General features: G+C 39.7%; 1 protein-coding gene across 3 annotated transcripts in view; it reads right to left on the reverse strand.

Annotated features, from left to right (window-relative positions):
- LOC117407386 (ras GTPase-activating protein 3) overlaps window positions 1-21,666 on the reverse strand; it is a 69,644-nt gene that overhangs the window by 42,892 nt on the left and 5,086 nt on the right. For all 3 annotated transcript variants that reach the window (XM_034012360.3, XM_059029278.1, XM_059029277.1), the window contains exons 2-3: window positions 6,354-6,471; window positions 1,336-1,439 (exon numbers count right to left, since the gene is read on the reverse strand). In XM_034012360.3, coding sequence (XP_033868251.3) covers window positions 1,336-1,439; window positions 6,354-6,471 — 222 coding nt within the window. The remainder of the gene's footprint in view (window positions 1-1,335; window positions 1,440-6,353; window positions 6,472-21,666) is intronic.

A 21,666-nucleotide genomic window follows, 5' to 3' on the forward strand; every position in this document is an offset into this window, starting at 1 on the left:
TTATATATCCGCAGATATTACAGTTATAACAGCCTACTTTGATACTACTCCTTACAAAAACTCTAAAACCACACACAACAAATAAGTTGGACAGACAGACAAACAGTCTCCCTAGAACCTGAGATTATGATACATTATATAACTTGTGTTAAAATGGTGATGTCACTGGACTAGCTGGACTAGCGGTTCTCTAGTCTAGTTTAATGCAATACTCGTGTGTGAATTACAGAGATTTACTGAAGTAATAATCTACACAGACAGTTCACAGTTCCCCTGCATGTTTAAAGGGCAGCAGTGTGGAGTAGTGCTTAGGGCTTTGGACTCTTGACCAGAGGGTTGTGGGTTCAATCCCAGGTGGAGGACACTACTGCTGTACCCTTGAGCAAGGTACTTTACCTAGATTGCTCCAGTAAAAACCCAACTGTATAAATGGGTAATTGTATGTAAAAATAATGTGATATCTTGTAACAATTGTAAGTCGCCCTGGATAAGGGCGTCTGCTAAGAAATAAATAATAATAATAATAATAATAAAGGACCATCGTTTAAGCATCTACAATGCTACTGAAAAAAGAACTTTCCTGTTAGTATGATCATTGTAATGGAGCGGATTCTTTACTCTGTACCCAGTTAAAAAAAAAAAAAAAAAAAAAAGCAGCTCTCCGTTTCAGGTTTTTTGAGACTATGCTGCAGGTGCATAGGAAATGCATGTGGATTACAGCTAGCACACAAAACAGTTAGATACTTAAACCCCACCAAAAGCTGTCTGTACTTCATACAACAACGAGTGTTCAGAGTTCTAGTGTTGAATACCTGTTTTGTATTTTTACCGCAACTCATTTTGGAAGCTATCTGTCATTCATTGCAATCCAACGACAGAATGACTGGGCGAATTTGCACTATTGCTAAGCAGATTCAGAACTTGATCTAAGGAAAGTGATTTTTTGAATTCAGAAGTTTATTTATTTATGTTTAAACATATGTTCATTGCTATACTTTAAATCATGGAGAGCTGTGCTTATTTTACTCATGTAGTTGGTCATAAACAACCCTAGTGGTTCTTATTGGCTATTCAGCAATCCTCATTCATGGGATACAGTGCCCCCATTTGCCTGATAATGCCATTAGACTAGCACTAGTATTCTCATTATTAGGCGGAAAACAAATAGCACAGTCTTATAATCTACAACTCCCGACTGCAGCGTTAGAAAGGAGGAGCACTGTAACTATAGTACTCTATAAACGTTCATAGAGTGCCCTTTAAGGGTAAGACCCACTGACTCAACAAACCAGTGCGCTGGTAACTCCTTCTGTAATAAAAGACAAGAATACTCACCGATGATGGAGTCCCTTCTAAAGACATCCCTATCGAAGATGTAAAAGGACAGGTGGCGAAAACTCCTGGGGATTTCACAGTAAAAGTCTTCCCCATAAAACGGGCTGCAAGAAAAACAAAAGAAAGAAACATAAGCTGGTCATGTTTTACCTGATAACACTGTATCTGCATGCAGAGCTTTCAAACAGGGGACTGCCCACCATAACTGCATGCAGAGCTTTCAAACAGGGGACTGCCCACCATAACTGCATGCAGAGCTTTCAAACAGGGGACTGCCCACCATAACTGCATGCAGAGCTTTCAAACAGGACTGTTTGTGTTGTGTATCGTAACAGCGTCACTTCTGTCAACTCTCTCAGGGCAGATGCTTTGAACCGACATGAAATATTAACAACAATGATTTCCGTGTTTTGATACATCATGAATTTCTCAATAGTATAATGGCAGAAAAACATTTCGGTTTGAATTTCAGAACACAGCGAGTTGCAACATTGTTCACATGTTGCGTTAGTCAGTTCAGGCTTAGGGGTTCAGTTCTAAAAGCAGGCAATGAGAAATGAAGGGGAGCTCTTTTTTTTTGCATCACTTGCTCTTTTGTTTTTGGTAAAGGAGAACCTTCTTTTTCACGTGCATTGTTGTGGAAAACTTCAATGTGTGTCCCTATTGTTAACAAAGGCTTCCCTTACTTCCCCTCATCTCATTTAAAAATAAACTAAACAAACAGCCTTCTATTATAGTGCCAATATAGCAATGAATGGGAGCTTGGTATTATAGTGATACAGATCTGTGCCAAGCTGTGGTGTAGTGGAATGAAGCACTGCCAGTACACAGCTAATTGATTAAGAACAATACAAGTTCCACTCCAAAGAAAAGGTTTAGACTTCACCTGTTTCACATGTACATTAGGTGAAATAACCCTTATATTATTATTATTATTATTATTATTATTATGTGTTTATTTAGCAGACGCCTTTATCCAAGGCGACTTACAGAGACTAGGGTGTGTGAACTATGCATCGGCTGCAGAGTCACTTACAATTACATCTCACTCGAAAGACAGAGCACAAGGAGGTTAAGTGACTTGCTCAGGGTCAGACAATGAGTCAGTGGCAGAGGTGGGATTTGAACCGGGGACCTCCTGGTTACAAGCCCTTTTCTTTAACCACTGGACCACACAGCCTCCTATATCCTCCTTATACCGGCACTAGCCAATTACTAGAACAAAGGCAACCTTACATTTCCCTCTACATACTGTACACATGTGTCTGTTAGGTGGTCAAAGCGCCCCACCCCCACATTTTATTACAGTAGTGCCAAAACAAAAATCCATTCATACACACATACCTTTGTAAGGTTTATCATTACAGTTGTACATCAATATGTGTTGACAGTTACAAAAGCATGATTCATTTACCTGTATAATGAAATGAATTATGTTTTTTTGAACTTCAATAATAAATGAAATCAAATCAGCTGATCCAATTCAAAATTAATATTTTTTTCATGTGCAGTAAGATTGACAATCGGGTGACATCACCTCAAGTAAGCAGCCAGTACCCTGCATTCTCTGCAAAGATCAGTTAATGGCTTCGCTGCAGGTAGGTGAATAATGCAAGTTAAATACAGAACCCTGAAACTGTTTAGACACAAGCTTGTGACGTAGATGAAATAATTGGAGTCAGCAAATGCAAATCAGGAACTGCTACCTACTGTGAAGCGGCGTTTCCTTGTGGCATTTGTAGCAGTACACTGACCTTTTATTGTAGAAAAACATTTGTACAATCATTATGCAGACAGACAGATAGAGAGGGAGACATACGCACAACTTGCAGATTGGAGTACAGATAAATGCCTGGAAACAGTAATCTGTAATACTAGCACACTGAAAGGATACAAGGAGGAAAAACAAAACATGTGTAACCCAAACATAAACAATATGCAAAAAGGAAAATCTCCATTTCAAATACAATAACGAAGTTGGCTGCTACACTTTTCTGTCGGTAATCCTAAAATGTCTGTACTATTCTGTCTGCTGAACTTCCACACCTCTGTAATTTGCCTATATCCCCCCATCCATATACATATTATTATTATTATTATTATTATTATTATTATTATTATTTGTTTATTTAGCAGACGTCTTTATCCAAGGTGACTTACAGAGACTAGGGTGTGTGAACTATGCATCAGCTGCAGAGTCACTTACAATTACGTCTCACCCGAAAGACGGAGCACAAGGAGGTTAAGTGACTTGCTCAGGGTCACACAATGAGTCAGTGGCTGAGGAGGGATTTAAACCAGGGACCTCCTCGTTACAAGCCCTTTTCTTTAACCACTGGACCACACAGCCTCCTGGGCAGGTAAGTACAACTGGACTTGCTGCAGTGTGGCACTTTAGCTATAAACAGGAAACCCTTTAACAAGTTTCAATCTGTCCAATCTTTCAAAACAGGGTATGAAAATCAAATACCTAACATTGCATGCAAGTCTCAGTCAATACAGTAGATCAATAGAGGTGCTAACTGTGTCCTTTTCAGGTTACTGCAGGACGGCAAGTCAGTGTTTTTAATTGTGATGTTTATTTGCGGTCAGAAGCTGTCTGCTGCTGCATATGGCACTGCTCTCAGGATAACAAACACCATGTCACCGCTCACAACCAGCAGACACAACTACAGTCACGATGAAACGCATCAGCAATCAGAAAGCTGCGCATTGGGAATGGGTGCCAAAACGGGTAAAAGCTTAACGTGATAAATCATGAGTCACTCAAATTCCTGTGCTGTCTATACTCAGACTGGAAGGTTACAGAGCACAGCTGCACTGATTCAGAACTTTAACCCGCTGGGCAGAGGTCATTGGGTTCTAACTGCTGCCATTTAAAATTTCTCGTAGATATGTGTAGAAGGTAAACCCCCAATTGTTGGCAGATGAAGGGACTTACTGAGGTGGTATATAGAACACAAGGTTTAACATCCAACAAAAGGAGATTTCAAAAAAATATATAGTGTAAACTGACTTAACAGAGCACTGTACAAACTAATCATGTATATTCAAGGAGCCTCTCCTATTTACTTGTATTTGTCTGGGGTTTACTGGCCAACATTTACACCAAATACACTCATTTGTAACTGGATGGTCTCCAGTCGAAATCAAAAGAAAATAAATTCTAAAAATAGTGCAAACAGCAGACTTTGATGTCAGTGCTATGACAGTGATAATAAACACTGATTACTCTGAAATGACCAGCTTTAAAAAGCCTTGTGGGCATCGCTTTACTCAGTCATGTGAAGAACTCGCATCCTCAGCTGCTCTTTGTTGGAACAGAGGACTAAAACACTGCTGTGGCTAATGAGGCTTCATTTTCCTCTGATATGTAGAGCATACTTTTCTTACCTGAACGATCTTGTTACGGCTCTTGCATTTTCAGATGGTGTAAATTTATGCACTGTACAACTCCCTAATGAGACCTAAAAATGGCAGGGTTGTTTCTCCTTCCCAGAATCCTACTGGAAATTGACATTGTAGTTCGCACACCTTCCAAATATCTACATGGATAACAAAATACTGATCCCTGACTGGGACTGACCACTCAACGAATTTATGAGAGGGATGTTAAACTAGACGAAAGTTGGTTTTCTGACAACTGACAGGGCTGCATAGGTCCAGAGGAGGATTCAAAATCAGAGGCAGAGCCACAATAAATGTCATGTTTAAATTTAAAGAAAATTGTAAAATTGCTGAGATACTTGTGTTGGAATATTGTTTCAAAATTGTACAATGCAACAAAAATATATGAAAAGGGTTAATGCGTGGCCGAAGGCTTCTCACTGGTAATTTACCCTTTCTCAGTCAAAACGGCACGTTTCTCAGTATCTAAAAAGCTTAGAGGGAACGCTGGTCCCCTCATGCCACAATACTGACCTGAACACCACCTTGCTATTGAGTCAATGAATGGTTTGATAAAAAAAAAACATTATGCAAACATCTCTTAACAGCCCTTGTGAGCGTATTACATTTCAGTATTACATTAATGGTGGTAGTACTGTATATTGATCTGTCACCTTTTGGGTCAACTGATTTAAACCCACGTTTTCTGTATAATGAACAGAACTGTCACTTGGTTCTTGACAGACACGCCAAACAGACAGAGATTAAGGACTTCACAAACAATCATTACCATGACAGAGAAGTGAAAAGCCCCCTTGAAAGGACTATTTGGCATCTACCGTTTTCCTCCATAGTTATTAAGCCAAAAGGGGCTTTGCTAAAAACAAGCACCAACACTAGAACAAGTTGAGCTCAGTTTTCCAAACCCTTTACAAAAACGATACTATTTCCCCGGGCTATCTCCTGTATTCATCCCTTAATGTAACATGCAACTCCCGTAGCTATTCTTGAAAGCCAAGGACTTCCTGGATGAATAGGAAGGAAACCCACTAATGAAAACCCTTTTGTGTGCTACACTATTTAGCCAAGTCTGTTCACACTGGCAGAGCCTATTACCATGGTGGAGGGAGGCATCTTTTCATTGGTCCACTTCCAGAAAGGCACCCCTATGACTGCCACTTCTATGGCGTACACAACAAATCGCAGCCCCCTGCAATGTTTTTTTTATTTATTTATTTATTTATTTTTAAATGCCAGCATGGGAATGAGAACTGGGAGGCGAGGGGAGCGAGCAGAAGACACGGTTGTATTCAACAATGAAAACATCACCAAATTTTAAATGAATCTTTACACATGTGGAAAACTGACATTATGAGGAAATAATACGAGGTGGTTGACATAGGGAATAGGGGTCCAGAACACAGGGTGTGTTAAAGTAACAGAGGCGCTGAGAGAAAGAATTCCCTGAACGACATGTTCCGTTCCGCTCCTGCTGAGCAGCTACAGAGCAGATGTCATCAGTTATCCGAGTGAGTGGAAAAATTCTCACTCTGAGCCACTTAACGCACCCAATAATAATAATAATAATAATAATAATAATAATAATAATAATAATAATAACAACAATATACCATAATGACTTTTCTATTATTTTGGTCCTGAACACCTCTTCTTGGTCCAGGTTCACTGTGCAGTAGCAGTCCCTCATCTTGTTGGGCCCTGGGTATGGAGGTAGGTTCTTCGCTTCTCCTAAAAAGAATGGAGGAAAAAAGAAGGGAACTTGAATAACTCCTTCAACCAATTCAGAATCATTTTCAATATGTCAATACGTATTGCTGCAAAGTGAATAAAAAGGGAGGAGACGACATGACAACTAAAAAGCATCTGTGTCTTGTATGCTGGTAAACTAAAATACAGTTAAAACTCACAGGTTTGCACTACAGGCCATCGCTTGGAGCCCCAGGCCTTTTATATGTATATCCTGATTAAATATTTGTGAATAATAAATCTAAATCCGGTCTTTACATTGAACTGTACAGAACTGAAGTGCAGCACTGCACTGCACTGCACTGTACTACACTGCACTGCACTGTACTACAGTTCATCCCCAGTAATGGCTGCGAATGTGCCGGGGAACACAGCACTGATAAGAAACAATGACAGCCTATTTGAGGGTCTGAGAGAAGAGAGACAGAGAGAGATGAATGGGAGCTGGTGACAGGAACAAGTGCACCCTTTCATATCTGACATCCACGGTTCAGTGCAGGACAGGCTCGGCAGACAAATGCTTCATTCAAACATTGATTAGCCAGTGACTTTCGAACTGACAAAGTCACTTTGCCTCCAAAGGGAAAATAAACTTTCTCTATTTAATCCCAGTTGAAAAGAATCTGAATGGCCAATACTAAAGACATTCACTTTTTAGAACGAGGAGTCCATTATGAGGAAGCCGACTTGGACAGGATATAATGTTAAACGCCAGGGCTCTTCATGTCATACATCTTTAATATAAAAGAACACGGTCCCACGTTTTAAATGCACAGATGGTGAAATAATGTTGAACATGGCCTTCACAATAATTTGTCATGAACCAGTATGTCTTTAGGTTGTATTGTTTTAATAAGAATTCCATACAGGTAGGAAACTGTGTCTTAGTTCATACAAAATAGCTGAATTACAGTATAGATAGCCATACAGGCTGCATGACGCTAGTCAGTTCTACTGTACTGTACATAAAACTGCTTAGCATACCTAGTATAGCATACTAGCCACGGTTTATGCAGCAGAATTAAGATAACACCCTAGCTTTGAAGAAATATGTACAGTATGGCAGCATATAGTACGCAAAATACATACAGTGAACCAAAAGTTACACGCCCTAGGAGATAATATTATTATTATTATTATTTTGTTTATTTAGCAGATGCCTTTATCCAAGGCGACTTACAGAGACTAGGGTATAGGAGGCAGTGTGGTCCAGTGGTTAAAGAAACAGCCTTGTAACCAGGAGGTCTCCGGTTCAAATCCCACCTCAGCCACTGACTCATTGCGTGACCCTGAGCAAGTCACTTAACCTCCTCGTGCTCCGTCTTTCGGGTGAGACGTTGTTGTAAGTGACTCTGTAGCTGATGCATAGTTCACACACCCTAGTCTCTGTAAGTCGCCTTGGATAAAGGCGTCTGCTAAATAAACAAATAATAATAATAATAATAATAATAATAATATGAACTATGCATCAGCTGCAGAGTCACTTACAACTACTGTGGAGCACAAGGAGATTAAGTGACTTGCTCAGCGTCACACAATGAGTCAGTGGCTAAGGCGGGATTTGAACCGGGGACCTCCTGGTTACAAGCCCTTTGCTTTAACCACTGGACCACACAGCCTCCTAATATTCACTACTAGTCCACTTTCTTCAACATGAAATGCTCTAATGTAGTCAACATGGGCCACACACTGTATACAGGATGTCTTAATTGTAGTGTAGCCCTTATGCTAAAGCTTCCTTGGGCTCTGTACAAAAGGTGTAAGATCCCGTGGCAATTGAATGGGACCTATCCAATGGCCAGGATGTTTTTGTTATCCAAGTGCTCAATGATTCCTCTAGCAGTGCTTGACTCGATTCTTCTTGTGGTGCGCCACACACACACACACACACACACACACACACACACACACAGGTATATAATATACTGTTTGGATAACAGGCAGTTAAAGAAAGAAACACTACATATAAAAATAGCACCACACCAAAATAAAAGTATTGTCCTGGTAACAAAGACGACGAGGCAATGCTCTGCCACCTAATAACAAATGCAAGGCTTCACACTGCACAAGTGCAGAGCATCCTTTGGATTATAGTACTGGTAGCAATGCCTTCTTGAGGCACGATGTTCAACTCCTCAATGGACTTCAGTCTGTGCAGTAGCCTTTCAGAGGTCCATATCTACAGACTACTGTAGATGTTTTCCAATAGATTAATGTTGAGCGATTGGCTTGTCAACACGCTTATAAGAGTGTACCACAGTAAATCTGCACCGCAGTTTTCCCATGCCTTTCGCATTAATATACTATAGTAGTTTACCCTAGTTTGCTATGTTTCTGTAGACTAGTTGAAAGGGGGGTTATTCCCATTACTTATGGAGCATGTGTTCAGCCCATCACCATCTACAGTTCAACACAGCTCACCAGTGCTCAAAAAGGTTTAGGCCTGCATCAGTATTATAGCTGCTATACCATGTCTTGAGGCGCTTTACACATCTGGCTACAAGGCGCTGGAGCTGAAGTTAAATTAAAAGTCAAGCCCCTTTTAAAATAATGAAGCTGCCGCAGTACAATGACAGAGAGTGGCCTCTTGAGCAGTTTTATTAAAATGATACAACACTCAAGCATTGTAAATATGGTAAAGAGCGTAAAGGACTGAAGTGCGCAGTCAATATGACAATGGTGGGAACCACCAGCACTAAACAAAACCAACAGTGTATACTTCACTTTCAAAAAAAGAAATTGTAATTTCAGAATTAACATTTTAAAATCATGTTTAATATTCAGCCCTCTTTGCCTTGCAGTTTTAAGCGTCCAGCCTCTCTTGAAAACCACACGAGCCAAGTTTGATGCCAATTCTCGGCCTGTAGTGCTAGTAAAACCTGTCTTCTCTATTAAGTGTGCATCACCTGCGTTGTCTCAGCAGTCTTTGGATCTCAAGGTGAACAGGATTAGACAGGTGTTTCAAACAACAACATATACAAACACACACTTCTGTTTCTGTAAACAACAACCCTTTGTTTATGTAAATATTTCCTTTCAACAGAAGACAACAGAAACCTCTTGCTGTTTATGCCCCTTGCAACAGCTATCACGGACACAGCAGAAAACCACAGAAAACAAATACGGTAATGAAACACCAGTAAAAAAATTATCCTTTTGGCTCCGTGAAGCACAATATTTATAATTTCAAAATAAATATTTCAAATAAAAAATAAATAAGAAAAAGCTTACTGTAGTTTGCCAATTTAACCCTTTAAAATCATAACTGTGGTCATTTAGTACTACAAGTTATTGAATGAGCTTAGCCTTTGCTTGTATAAAAACTATTTAACTATTTACCTTTTTGACCTCCTTCACTGTTCAGCTTTTTGTTTCAATTTTGACTCCGGTGTAGCCATTTCTATGTTACAGGTAGGACCCCACATAGCTTTTCTATGTTTTCATTCTGTATTCCTGTTTTAATGTTTTTTGTTTTCTGTTATCTGTTTTTGCCCTGTTTCTTTTTTACTATTGATTTTCTAATGTTATTTCTTGCCGCCTTTACTTACCAGGATCCCCTTGTAAAACGAGATATATATCTCAAGGCTTCTATCCTGGTTAAATAAATACACTTGAAATCTTGCTAAATAATGCTTACAAAACACTTTTTCAGTATTGTGTGGGAAAATACAAACGCATACTAACATTTTTGTTCTCCTTGTTCATTATTGTTTTAGTTTGTGAAATTGTTTCGGAACAGCCTGACTCATTGATTCTCCTGTGTAGCAGAGGTGCCAACTATTCTCTGTCAGTTTTCCAGAGGAATTACAATAGAAAGAACACAGAGCTGGACACTGCGAGCCAGTGTGACTGCAGCCAGACAGCCATTGGGAATCACTGCACAAACCCAGGCCACTGAAACAGAGCGCCCATGTGAAATGTGCAATGCAGAGCAATGAAACTAGACTGACACATCTACAGGAGGCACTCAATCACTTAGAACAGTTTAAAAGCACAGCAAAGTGTAATAAAAGCCAAGTGAAAGCATGATACGGTAAGCATAGTAAAGGAAAGCGAGGTATGGTAAAGAATATTAATAAACCTGACAAAACAGGATAAACTATAGTAAATGCATAGCATAACTATGGGAAATGCACAACACTGCAGTGCGAAATACAGTGGTAACTCCTATAAAGGATAAGACTAATTTGTTTACACTTGAATTATTGCAATGTCATTACCCACAATGGTGCCAATCCACAGAAAAAAACCCAATTGGATTACAGCAGTTAATAAACCATCCCTCAAGTTCCAGACATTTTACAAATAGCAGAACAAACTGGCTTCAGTATCACACCCATTCATCACAGGTACAGTACAACAATGGAACACATAGGGAAGAAGCCAACACTAGCCCACTGTTGAGAAATCGAAGCGGAACAAATGGCAGATACTGAGGATCTTCACACAAAGCAGTTCTTGGATATGTGTCATTTGTATTTAAGCAGTGTTTCATGCTTCCTCCAGTCTGAATTGAAGAAACAAACCAAGAGCCAAACCCTAGTTACTCAATCAACTCGAGCTGAAAGGAAACCATTTCTGTAAAAAAAGAAAAAAAGACAGCACAAACTAGAAAATGCTCTACCCTGAAACAGCACCGAATTCTGTTTTGTGGAATGCTTTTATTTCACATACCTTTCTATCAGCTATAAGCTGTTTCTGTCATCCAGGAAGATATTCACTTTACTTCAGGTCCCAAAGCAATCAAAAATGTCACACCATCCAACAAAAACATGTGGGTCATGAATATCGGTACATCATAGCTACTGCCAAGGCAAGACCCAAACTCAAAAGCTGTATTTTGTTTTTGTAGATTGACAGCCAACGCAAAGACAGACTGAAGTAAGAGATTTTGTGCAGTGATGCACTGTGAGCGAGCAGGCAGCAGGTCACAATCTAGAGAATTTGGGCAAGCTGGTTTGCCTATCATTTGAACCAGGAGAAAACCATTATTAAAAAAAGTACTTGTACACAGCATTCTTTGATATTTGGGATGGAAATAAAACTCCCATTGCATAGCAGTTTGATCCATTCCTGGTTTTACTATGAGCTTGTTACCTGTACACTGTGGCAAATCAAGCTCTTAGTAAAACCTGGAATGAGTGAAACTGCTATGCAACTGGAGTCTTATTTCCATCCCTGTGGTATGGTAGCACAAAGTAATTTTTTTCCAGCAACTGTGGCAGATTCAATGTAAGTGGATGGCGTAAGCCACATGTCAGATGCTTCGGTTGTGTTTAAAACTAGAACTAGCTGCCAATCCAAGTGCTTTACTGACCTACTTAAGTGTTTTAATAGGGTTCTTGATATTGTTACAGTATATTTTATTTTGTGGCAAGTTTTAGATTAGTTTGTCATTGCTGTGACATCATCGGTGGAAACAAACAAAGGCCGGACTTAAGCTAAAGAGGTGACTATATTGGTGAGTGATTGTATAAAATAAATAAATAAATAAATAAATAAATAAACAAATAAATTCTACAGTATGTTTGTCATGTTCCGTTGGTCATTTGTACTAAGCTAGGAATTGACTATGGTGTTAAACATAACCTTCACCAGGCATACAACATCTCATGACAGCTTCATTATATAAAAAAAATGTCTTGGGAATACATCTTACCCAAACCAGTTTAACATTGGCCTGTTCAAACTTTTGAAACACTTCACAGGAGGTAAAGATTTTGCAATACACACACACGCATGCACGCACACACACACACACAATCTACCAAGTGTTTATCATGACAACTAATTACACAGCTCTGTATCAACAAAGCAGTCGATAACAAAAGAATAAAACACACTCTACGTGGTTATAATAAACCGAGAAACAATAGACGAAAAAATATTTCCGTAGATATGTTGGCTACAGGGCCTTATGAAAACATTAGCATTGTATTTATTTTAGCATTGAATTTTAAGTGGGGGACTAATGGGAGTCTCTGACAGCTTAGAGAACATTGCCAAATACACCAAGAAACGCTTACAAGCAAGGAAAAGATGCTTCAGTGGCCAAAGTTACTTTTCTTCCTATGAATTTTCATTTGAATCTGTTTGGAGATGAATGTGTAATGCTCAGTCATACTGTACTTCTGTGTTATTCTTAAAGTATGCTGCACAGACAGAATTTGAACTGCCAACACGTTTTTCAGTGTGGAATACAGACTTGTTCTAAAAAACGTCACTTCATGTCAAATCAAACAGTTTTGCTAATCGATGCAAACTGTAAACTGTGCAGTACAGTCGTTTCCGTGTATAGGAACACCTCTAAAAAGAACACTTCGGCTTCGGGAACACCCTTGCGGTGAAACAGGATTTTCCCATTGGAAATGCACTGGCTAAAGGAACAGGAACTTTGCTAAAAAGAACACCTTTTTGGCACTGATAGCGATTTGTTTCTGTTTTGTAACCTGATATCTCATCACCATGAAACTCAGATTCAACTGGTTTATTGTAATCTTTTCAAAACTGACTTTAAAGCGAGAGTAATCTAAGCTGCTGCTCCATTTTTTAACGTGTGTAGGGGGGCTGTGTTAATAACCATTGCAATAAAATGAATTCTCATAATTACTGTTATAGCCACTGCTGCATTTTTACTGTATGTGGGGGTGCTTTGTTAATAAAGTACGTCTCAATCCTAAAATTCTAAGAGCTGCCATAGCTATATGTATGAAGCGTTCTTATAAAAAGTGATTAACAGTAACAAAACAGAATTGCAAGCGGGGTGGGGGGGGGGGGTATGAGGTCTAGGTTGGCCAGGGTGTCCTCGGCTCACCGCGCACCAGCGACCCCTGTAGTCTGGCCGGGCGCCTGCGGGCTTGCCTGTAAGATGCCCAGAGCTGCGTTGTCCTCCGACGCTGTAGCTCTGAGGCGGCTGCACGGTGAGTCTGCAGAGTATAAAGAAGCGGGCGGCTGACGGCACACGCGTCGGAGGACAGCGTGTGTTCATCTTCGCCCCTCCTGAGTCAGCGCAAAGGTGGTAGCGGTGAGCTGAGCCTAAAAAATAATTGGGCATTTCAAATTTTTAAAAATTAAAAAATAAAAAATAAAATATATATATATATATATAAATAATTTATTTGTGCCAGGGATCCTGATCATGTGGTGCAAGATGTAGCTATTCACTGTGGCTTCAAAGCCATTCAATGTGGCGACCATGGCAACCTAACCCTATAAGCAGACTTGTGACATGCAACTGATCCACAAACACTGTCAACATGAAAAACAAATATATATTTATCGTAAAATAGGTCCTTGTGCCTTCGACGTCGCCATTTCTGTTCTTTTGTAAAGATTTTGTATGAAAATGTTTGTTTACTGCATCTAGGTAGGTCTGTTATACAGTGCAGCAGTAATTGCAAAACACTGGCATTCACGGCCGTCTACTGACAGGGTCCAATGCTGGAAATACACGAATAGGACCTTGTTGGAAAGCCCCAAGTCTCCTGTTTCGAACTGTGCCCCGCAAGCAGGGCTGTCTCTTACAGTGGCTGTGTAAAAAGATTTAAAAGGGCCAAGTCACCAGCAGAATTTAACATGGGTCGGACCAAATATGCAGAAAACAGTAACCAATGATGTTAAAAGCAATTATCATGCGATAATAAACACATATTTTGCAAATTCAGGCATTGAGTACTGTGTGGTCCTCTATTTCAAGACACAACAGCATTGCACATACTGTGCATGTATGAGATGCTAAAGGAATCTCTTGAGTTATTTGTATAAAGCCCTTGAACCTATGCAGAAGCAGGTCACCATGACCTAGATTCTGATACCCAACCAAACTTGTTCTAAGGAATGCTCAGACCAAGTTTCAGTCTAATTGTATGCTGTTCTCTAGATTGAGTAAAAACGTACTGTGGGTGCAAAGGGCCATATTTTCAAACGGTTTCTCCATTCTTTAATTATCACCCATTTTTGGAAAAGGAGAAAAATCACCTACTGTAATGAGATACAAAATACCTTGAAAGTGCGTAAGAGAACTCAGATTATTTGACTTAGTTGTTTGCTTCTGGTTTTGTAAAATTAACAGGCATTTTTTTTTACCTCTTCAAAAAAATAGTAATCAATTAAAGACGGGAATACACTTTGCAACTATGGCCCAAGGTGTGTACTTCTATATCCTAGTGATCTGGGATAGGCATACTAGAGAGGATAATTAAACCCCACAGAGAAAAAAGTAGATCTTATTACTCTGTTTACCTGCAGCACTGGAGCCCAAATTTTCCATTCACAGCTTATTTGCATCAACCTACAGGCTATTCTTCAATCAAACAGCTTTTCTTGTTTTATTAGTCATATCTCTTCCCAGCGCATTATCACTTCAGTTATTGGTCACACTTCATGAATGGCTATCACTGTAATGCATCCGGCTTCTAAAAATAGAAGACATCAGACCCGCTCAACCTGAATTTCTATCAGTTTCGACACCAAAGAGAGTATTAATAAAAATCTTCTGTTCCGCCTTCTGAAGTGCAAAGGAAGAGTTCGGTCAAGGACACACACCCAAGCCATCACGAAATATCTAAAGCTAGACTGAAAGCAGTTCTTCTGTGCCAGGGAGTCAGGCAGCTGAGAATAGAAGCTGAGGCAGGGTAATCTACCCACACAGAGAAACTGCTTTATTTTTATACTTCTGTTTTGTTTTTTTGTAGTTGTTACACAAAATCATGATTTCTCATACATTCCTCCTTCTCTTTTTGCCACTGCCATTATATTACAAAACACCACACAATTCGGTGCAATTGTCAGTCTGCTTCAGCGAGACCCAGCGATGAACGGGACGTTATAGCTTCAGAGCTATAAGGGACAGTTCTTTTGGAACCTGTCAGCACTGTGCTTGACTGTAGCCAGTATCACTGTTCCTTGCTGTTCATGAGTGAGGCTGGGATTTGGTCACAATGGTCACAGGTGTCACAGATTCCGTGATGTGTGTTGGAGTCCGTGATTTTAATAAAGAGCATTTAACTTTACCAACTTGAAATTCAGCTTTTTTCATGGTTGTGCGATTTGTTAGCTTGGCTGCCTTACTTTGTAATATAGCTGTTGACACCTTGACTCAATACTTAGCCACATTGCAGGCATATTTAAAACAAAATAGCAAAACAGCAAAAATACGGTCTGCAAAATACCCTAAAAATGTACATGACAGCGGAGATTTATTGTTTTGTTCAACATGCAACGTGCAACATACCGGTAAATTTCAGTTGTAAAGCAAGCTGTGATAAACAAACAAACAAAGAAATAAACAAACAAACAAACAAGTAAACTGCAAAGTATACCACAGCAGGAACACACAAAGTCTTTTTGAACTTTATACTTTATTTTCTAAAGGTATGTAAAAGCTAAATTTGTGCTTGCTGCCTTTTAAGAAAATATTTCTTGAATACTCAGTTAATCGCCTATCCTCAGTTAATACTCGGTTAATATCTGGCCTGTCCATTGCATTTTGCACAAATAAACACTTGATTCCATTCAAGTTTCTGACACTGAAAAGCTCAAGAATAGCGTGTCTACAACAGTCAGCTCCTTCTCTGAAGTCTGCAGTCCGATTTGCTTGTAACTACTTGTAATGCAAAGCCTGTTCCTAAAACACTAAAAACAAAGACTCTTTCGCTGTACGGAAAAGACTGCTTCATCGAACAAGTATGTGCTCTGAGTCCGAAGCCTAGAACCACTAGCATTCCCTGTCAGGGGCAGTACATTAAACACTGCATGGCTACTCCACTAAACACAGCAAATGACTACAATTAGAAAGATTAACTCCCACATAAAGATAGAGTTAGTGTATGCACTGCCTGAAAGAGAACCGCTGGGAGTAATCCCATTACAATAATCCTGTGGTGTACAACTGTGGCCAAATGTTTTGCATCACCTAGAATTTTAGGATTGAGACAGAATAAAACATTTTTTAAAAACGACATGAACATAATTTAGATATTTTATTTAACATCATGTATTCAAAGAAACTACAATACAATATAGCAGAAGTCTACCGGAATCCATAGTAGAACAGTATTTTATGTTAGATTTCAAAATGTCAAATGTTTAACTTTTTGTCAGTTTCTCGTTAAGTGGATGCAAATCAATATGTTAACGTAACATTATTCAGCAGGTTTCATTCAACTTTATGAAGCAAAATTAGCTAATTCTATAGGGTGATGCAAAACTGTTGGCCACAGCTGTACAGTACTGAAATAAATTCAAAGGTACAACTGCACAGCCCTGCCACAGGATACACATTCATACATGTTTCAGGAATCATTTTATTGAGACATGATTCCTGAATGCAAGAGTTGTTGTGTTAGGGGAATAAAGTCATTCTTAAATGCTGTTGAGGAAGTAGAAATGCAGTTGTAGACACAATATGCCATCCAAGCGCTCATCTCTTTGAAAACCAAGCCCTGCAGTCCTGCTACCTCCTTTAGGGCATCTTAAGGGATGTTTTCTATCAGATACCATCAATGAGATTCAATCACAGCACCTAGTGTTTCTAGGACTCAAAGTTTCAAACCCAAAGTTCTGAAAATCAGAGCTTCGGCCTAGTATAGCAAAACAGGAAGTGTGACCTTTGATCGCAGACATCTGTTTCCATCCCACGCGAGTTTGATCTGAAAAGTAGTTGTGAGAAAGAGAGGGAGACAGCGAGAAGGGGGGGGTTCTGAGCCCTGAATGGAACTCTATGAACCCTTGTATTGTATAGGTTGTTGTTGCGTGGTTCGGACATGTCACATACAGCGGAGGACTAAAGGGTTATATATAAAATAAAATAAACATCCCAACTGAACTCATCATCCATCTGTCATGTTTTTCTCCCTTTTAATGCCCCTTTTTACTCTTTGTATGGTTTGTATAATCCCAGGGGCTGAGAAAACTTCACAATCAAAGCAGCTTTTATTTTTTAAATGTTAAAAAAACAACAACAAAAAAAAACACGTTATTAATGAAATGTGAGGGTGTTTTGGAGACCTGTGCTTGCCACTTTGGCATCACTTTGTCAATCACAATCAACACATATTGAAAACAGGTCTGTGAATGGCATGAATGAGAATCATTATTTAGGTAGCATGGATTGTATTATGGAAATATGGCATTCTATGTTTGTTTTTTTAAACCAAAGGTGTCACACCTGAGCTTGATTTATCATCCATAGCTATTAACCACTCAACAGTGCTAACTTGAGAAATACTAAAAGAAATGGAATAAACCTTTCAATGGGAAGTCCTTTCACAATGTCATCAATGAGGAAATGGGGTTAGATTCACATACTTCAGCACTGAAGACATTGAGAGAAAACTGGGTCCCAGATCACTCAAATCCACCTGAAAACAGCATCTGTCAATACAGGGTTCAAAAAGGCAAATTGTGCAAATAGGCACCTCTATCTTTCCAGGCTGACAGCGCACTAGGGCCCACTTCTCCTTGTTTCAGGCTGTGTTCTCCTGGCTTCGAAACAATAGTAACATTTATGTCAAACATGTTTACACTGGCACTCTGTCAGTTTTACAAAAAAAGGATTTTGGCTTGTTATTTTAAACATGCCATGGCCGCCAGCAACGATCTCCACGATGTCTAGAATTATCTTTCGTTTCTGCCATGTTTCAATTGCCATCAGAGACTCGGAAGCTCTCCCAGGGGCCAGCCGAGTCACTCACACCACCACTTAGATACTGTAGCACTGTGGTACAGTGGACAATACGCAAACACTATATTTCACATAGGATACAGACTGTCATATAGTTGTAAAAAGGACATATTTCATACATTTTGGTACCTTTTGAATTCATCCACACAGCATCCACACACCTGCTCCACCTCAATTAACAGCATCCACACACCTGCTCCACTGCTCTACCTCACTTAACAGCATCCACACACCTGCTCCACTGCTCTACCTCACTTAACAGCATCCACACACCTGCTCCACCTCAATTAACAGCATCCACACACCTGTTCCACTGCTCTACCTCAATTAACAGCATCCACACACCTGCTCCACTGCTCTACCTCAATTAACAGCATTCAGGCCGACAGCATGGGCCGCCGACAATCACTAACTGCCTGGGCACGTCCTCAAGGGACTTCATTTGCAAAGCATCCCATGCAATTAGCTTTTTACAAGCTTAGGCTAATCATGTCAAGTTTCCAGCAATGCAAAAGGTGTCCATCTGCAGCCCCTTTTATTACCAAGCAGGAAACCTGTTGGCAGGTAACCTACAGTAAACATGTGACCGTTCACTACGTTTGTCCAATATTTAGCACATGCAACCCAGTACAGGACACAAGTGAATGGCAATCGCATGGTCTGCTTCCCATTCAAGCATATGTGCAGCAGTAGATTACAATAAAACACAAAATTAAAAAGCAGTGTTATGTTTTTTTTTTTTTATCCTATACTGTTAAAGAATAAATAATAAAGTGCTCAACAAAGAAGATTAATAATACGAACGGAGGCTTGATGCCAAAACAAGACTGAGTCCCGGGGGTAGGCTTTTAAAAGATGCAGTCTCACAGTTCAAGAAGCTGTGCTGGCTGAAACGGGGACACACCCAGAGACAAACGCAATGATTCACTATACAAAGTTAAAATAGAACTAGCCTGCTGGAATCTGATTAACCTTTCATGTGGGATCGATCTAATTTCATTATGTAATTCAGCAGGAGGTCAGCAAAACATCCACTTGCGTCAACGCTCTCCAGGGACTTTAACAGGACAAGAGTGGGGACTTTGACAAAAGGGTGTCCGTGATCTCAATCAGCATCTACCTATGCCTGTTGTTTTGCTTAATGTGCTGCTTTACTACTTGTAACCATCAGTTAAGTTTGTTAAAGGTTTGTGTTGTGTATTACCTGTCATCTTACCAGCATACTGTATACAAAACACTAAAAAGGGGATCTGCCTTGCCTTGTAAATAATCAGTTTCATGCACAACCTATGACAACAGTAACTGTAATATCAAAAAGGTGTTTTATTATGAAAAGCATTTACTAGAAAACAGAGCATTGATACCGATTAAGACATCTAATCATTCTGCCAATAGCATGTCAAGTCACAGGTCAAAGTGAATAGCAGGAGTTTCCAAAACCTTGGAAGTATGAAATCTGTATCTCAAACAGTTTAGAAGCAGATTTGCCAAGCACCTAAATGTCACATCTTACCCCTGCTTACGCACAGCATTAGAAACCTCAGTTCCAATGGAGGGAACATCTGGTACTGTATTATAGGAACATGCTATCTAACCAAGAGGTTTGTCAACAGATGTAGAGAATACAACTTGTATTGTATTATCTAATTTTATCCTGACAAAAGTCAAGGATCCAAAGTGAGAAAAAAATGAATTAAAGAAACAAAAGAAAGCATTATTTTAAGGAGCCAGTCTTTTCCTTTTCTCCAACACACAGACACACTTCAGCGTGGCCAACAGCCAGGGTCTCCAAGGAACAGGTGCCTAAACCACAACAAAAGTGCTCCATTAACGAGCACAGCAACAGCCGCATGGGAATTATCCAGCAAGCGGGACTTTAAACAAGACCCCAATTAAAATCAATAACTGGTTTCCCAGAGCGTGGAAAAACAGCCTGCTTTAACAGAGATCCCGCATGAGAAACCTTGGCCCTGCTACACATACTGTAGGAACAGGAAACGAGGAACAGAAAAGGAATTTTAGTAGCATCCCAGACGTAACATATAAACCAGTTAGGTGTGGAGTAACAGAAGGACACAAGAAAGTGTAACAGAACCGCAATGCCAAGGGGTGGGTCTGCAGATGAAGGGAAATAGAAGCACTTGGATAGGTTTCTTTTCTTTGTAGCCACACTTTGCCGTTCGATCTATGTAATATTTCAAAGCAGGCTGAGTGCTGCATATAGCCTATAGTTTCAATTAGAAGATCACATGGCTATCTGCATAGCTCTGTTTTTAGGCAATAACAAACAAGAGGTTGGGAGTTTGCGGTCTAGTAAGCCACCACAAGGGTATGCTGGGGAAGGAGGTGAATCCAGGCGCCTGAAATCGACACTGGCAAGTGTTACCAGACCACAAATAAAGCATTCACTGCTATTACACAAGAACAATGTATATCTGCGGTCTCATTTTTTAACAATATTTGGTCTTGGCCAAAAAAACTTGGCCAAATTAAACTAAATAAAATGGGAAATACAGAAAAAAAGCTGTATTTTTAAAGAAATACCTAAAAGACAAAAGGACAAAAAGAGGTTGTAGTAAATGTAATACAAGCGTCTGAAGTTCCTCAGGTTTTGGATGTTGATCCAATTTTCTTTTCTTGTTGCAAGTTTAGCTAATGTCAGTATTGTAGAAAATGTTGTTATTTGGGCATTATTTCCAGTGCAGCTGGACTGCAAAAAAGTGCCTAGCTTTTACAACATACTGGTAAAAGGCATCTTAATTCAATTTTTAACTTAGGTTTCCCTGTCGCTTATGACATTAAAGTGTTTTTAACCTGTGCGTTACTACTATAGCTGTAGTAGAAACTTCAATGCTTTATATATTACAAGCACTAGCCACAGAGGGTAGTACTCGTGCCCGAGTGCTTTGGCTTTATGCTGTTTTTGGGTGCAAGCTTTTTCTTCCTCCCTGAGGAAACTAAAAATACTGCAAGTTCAACAATGGGAAACTGAAACCATATGGTGCAACGTGGAACATTGCTTCAGTTACAATTCATATGCAAGCTGATAAATATCAGTCCGTCTGTACTAGAAAGCCTTCACCATTTATGGAGCTTTTGACTTTTCTTTCAGTTTGGTTCCAGTTCTTCTTACCCATGCTCATCTCGAGTTAACAGAAACAACCGAAGTGGTTGCAGGGTCTGCATCTTAAGCAGGAGGCCCCCCAGTTGCAGCAACATACTGAACACAGGAAACTGCATTGAAACACCACATTCCCACAACACCTGCAAAGTGGCGACACCACTGCGCACAAGCCCACTGCCTATGAATACGTGCTTCAACAGGAAAGTGAAATCTTGTGTGCCTTGTGTGCTGCTGCTCATTAGGCCCACAGAACAGTGACATCATTTAACGGAATATTCCCTCTGTGAGCAGTGATCCTGGTTTAAATATGACTTTGTAATTTTAGTTTTAATCTTGTGAAAGCACATTCTCATATATCTCTGTGTGACTG

This window comes from Acipenser ruthenus, chromosome 8, assembly GCF_902713425.1.
Source record: "Acipenser ruthenus chromosome 8, fAciRut3.2 maternal haplotype, whole genome shotgun sequence".
NCBI lineage: Eukaryota > Metazoa > Chordata > Actinopteri > Acipenseriformes > Acipenseridae > Acipenser > Acipenser ruthenus.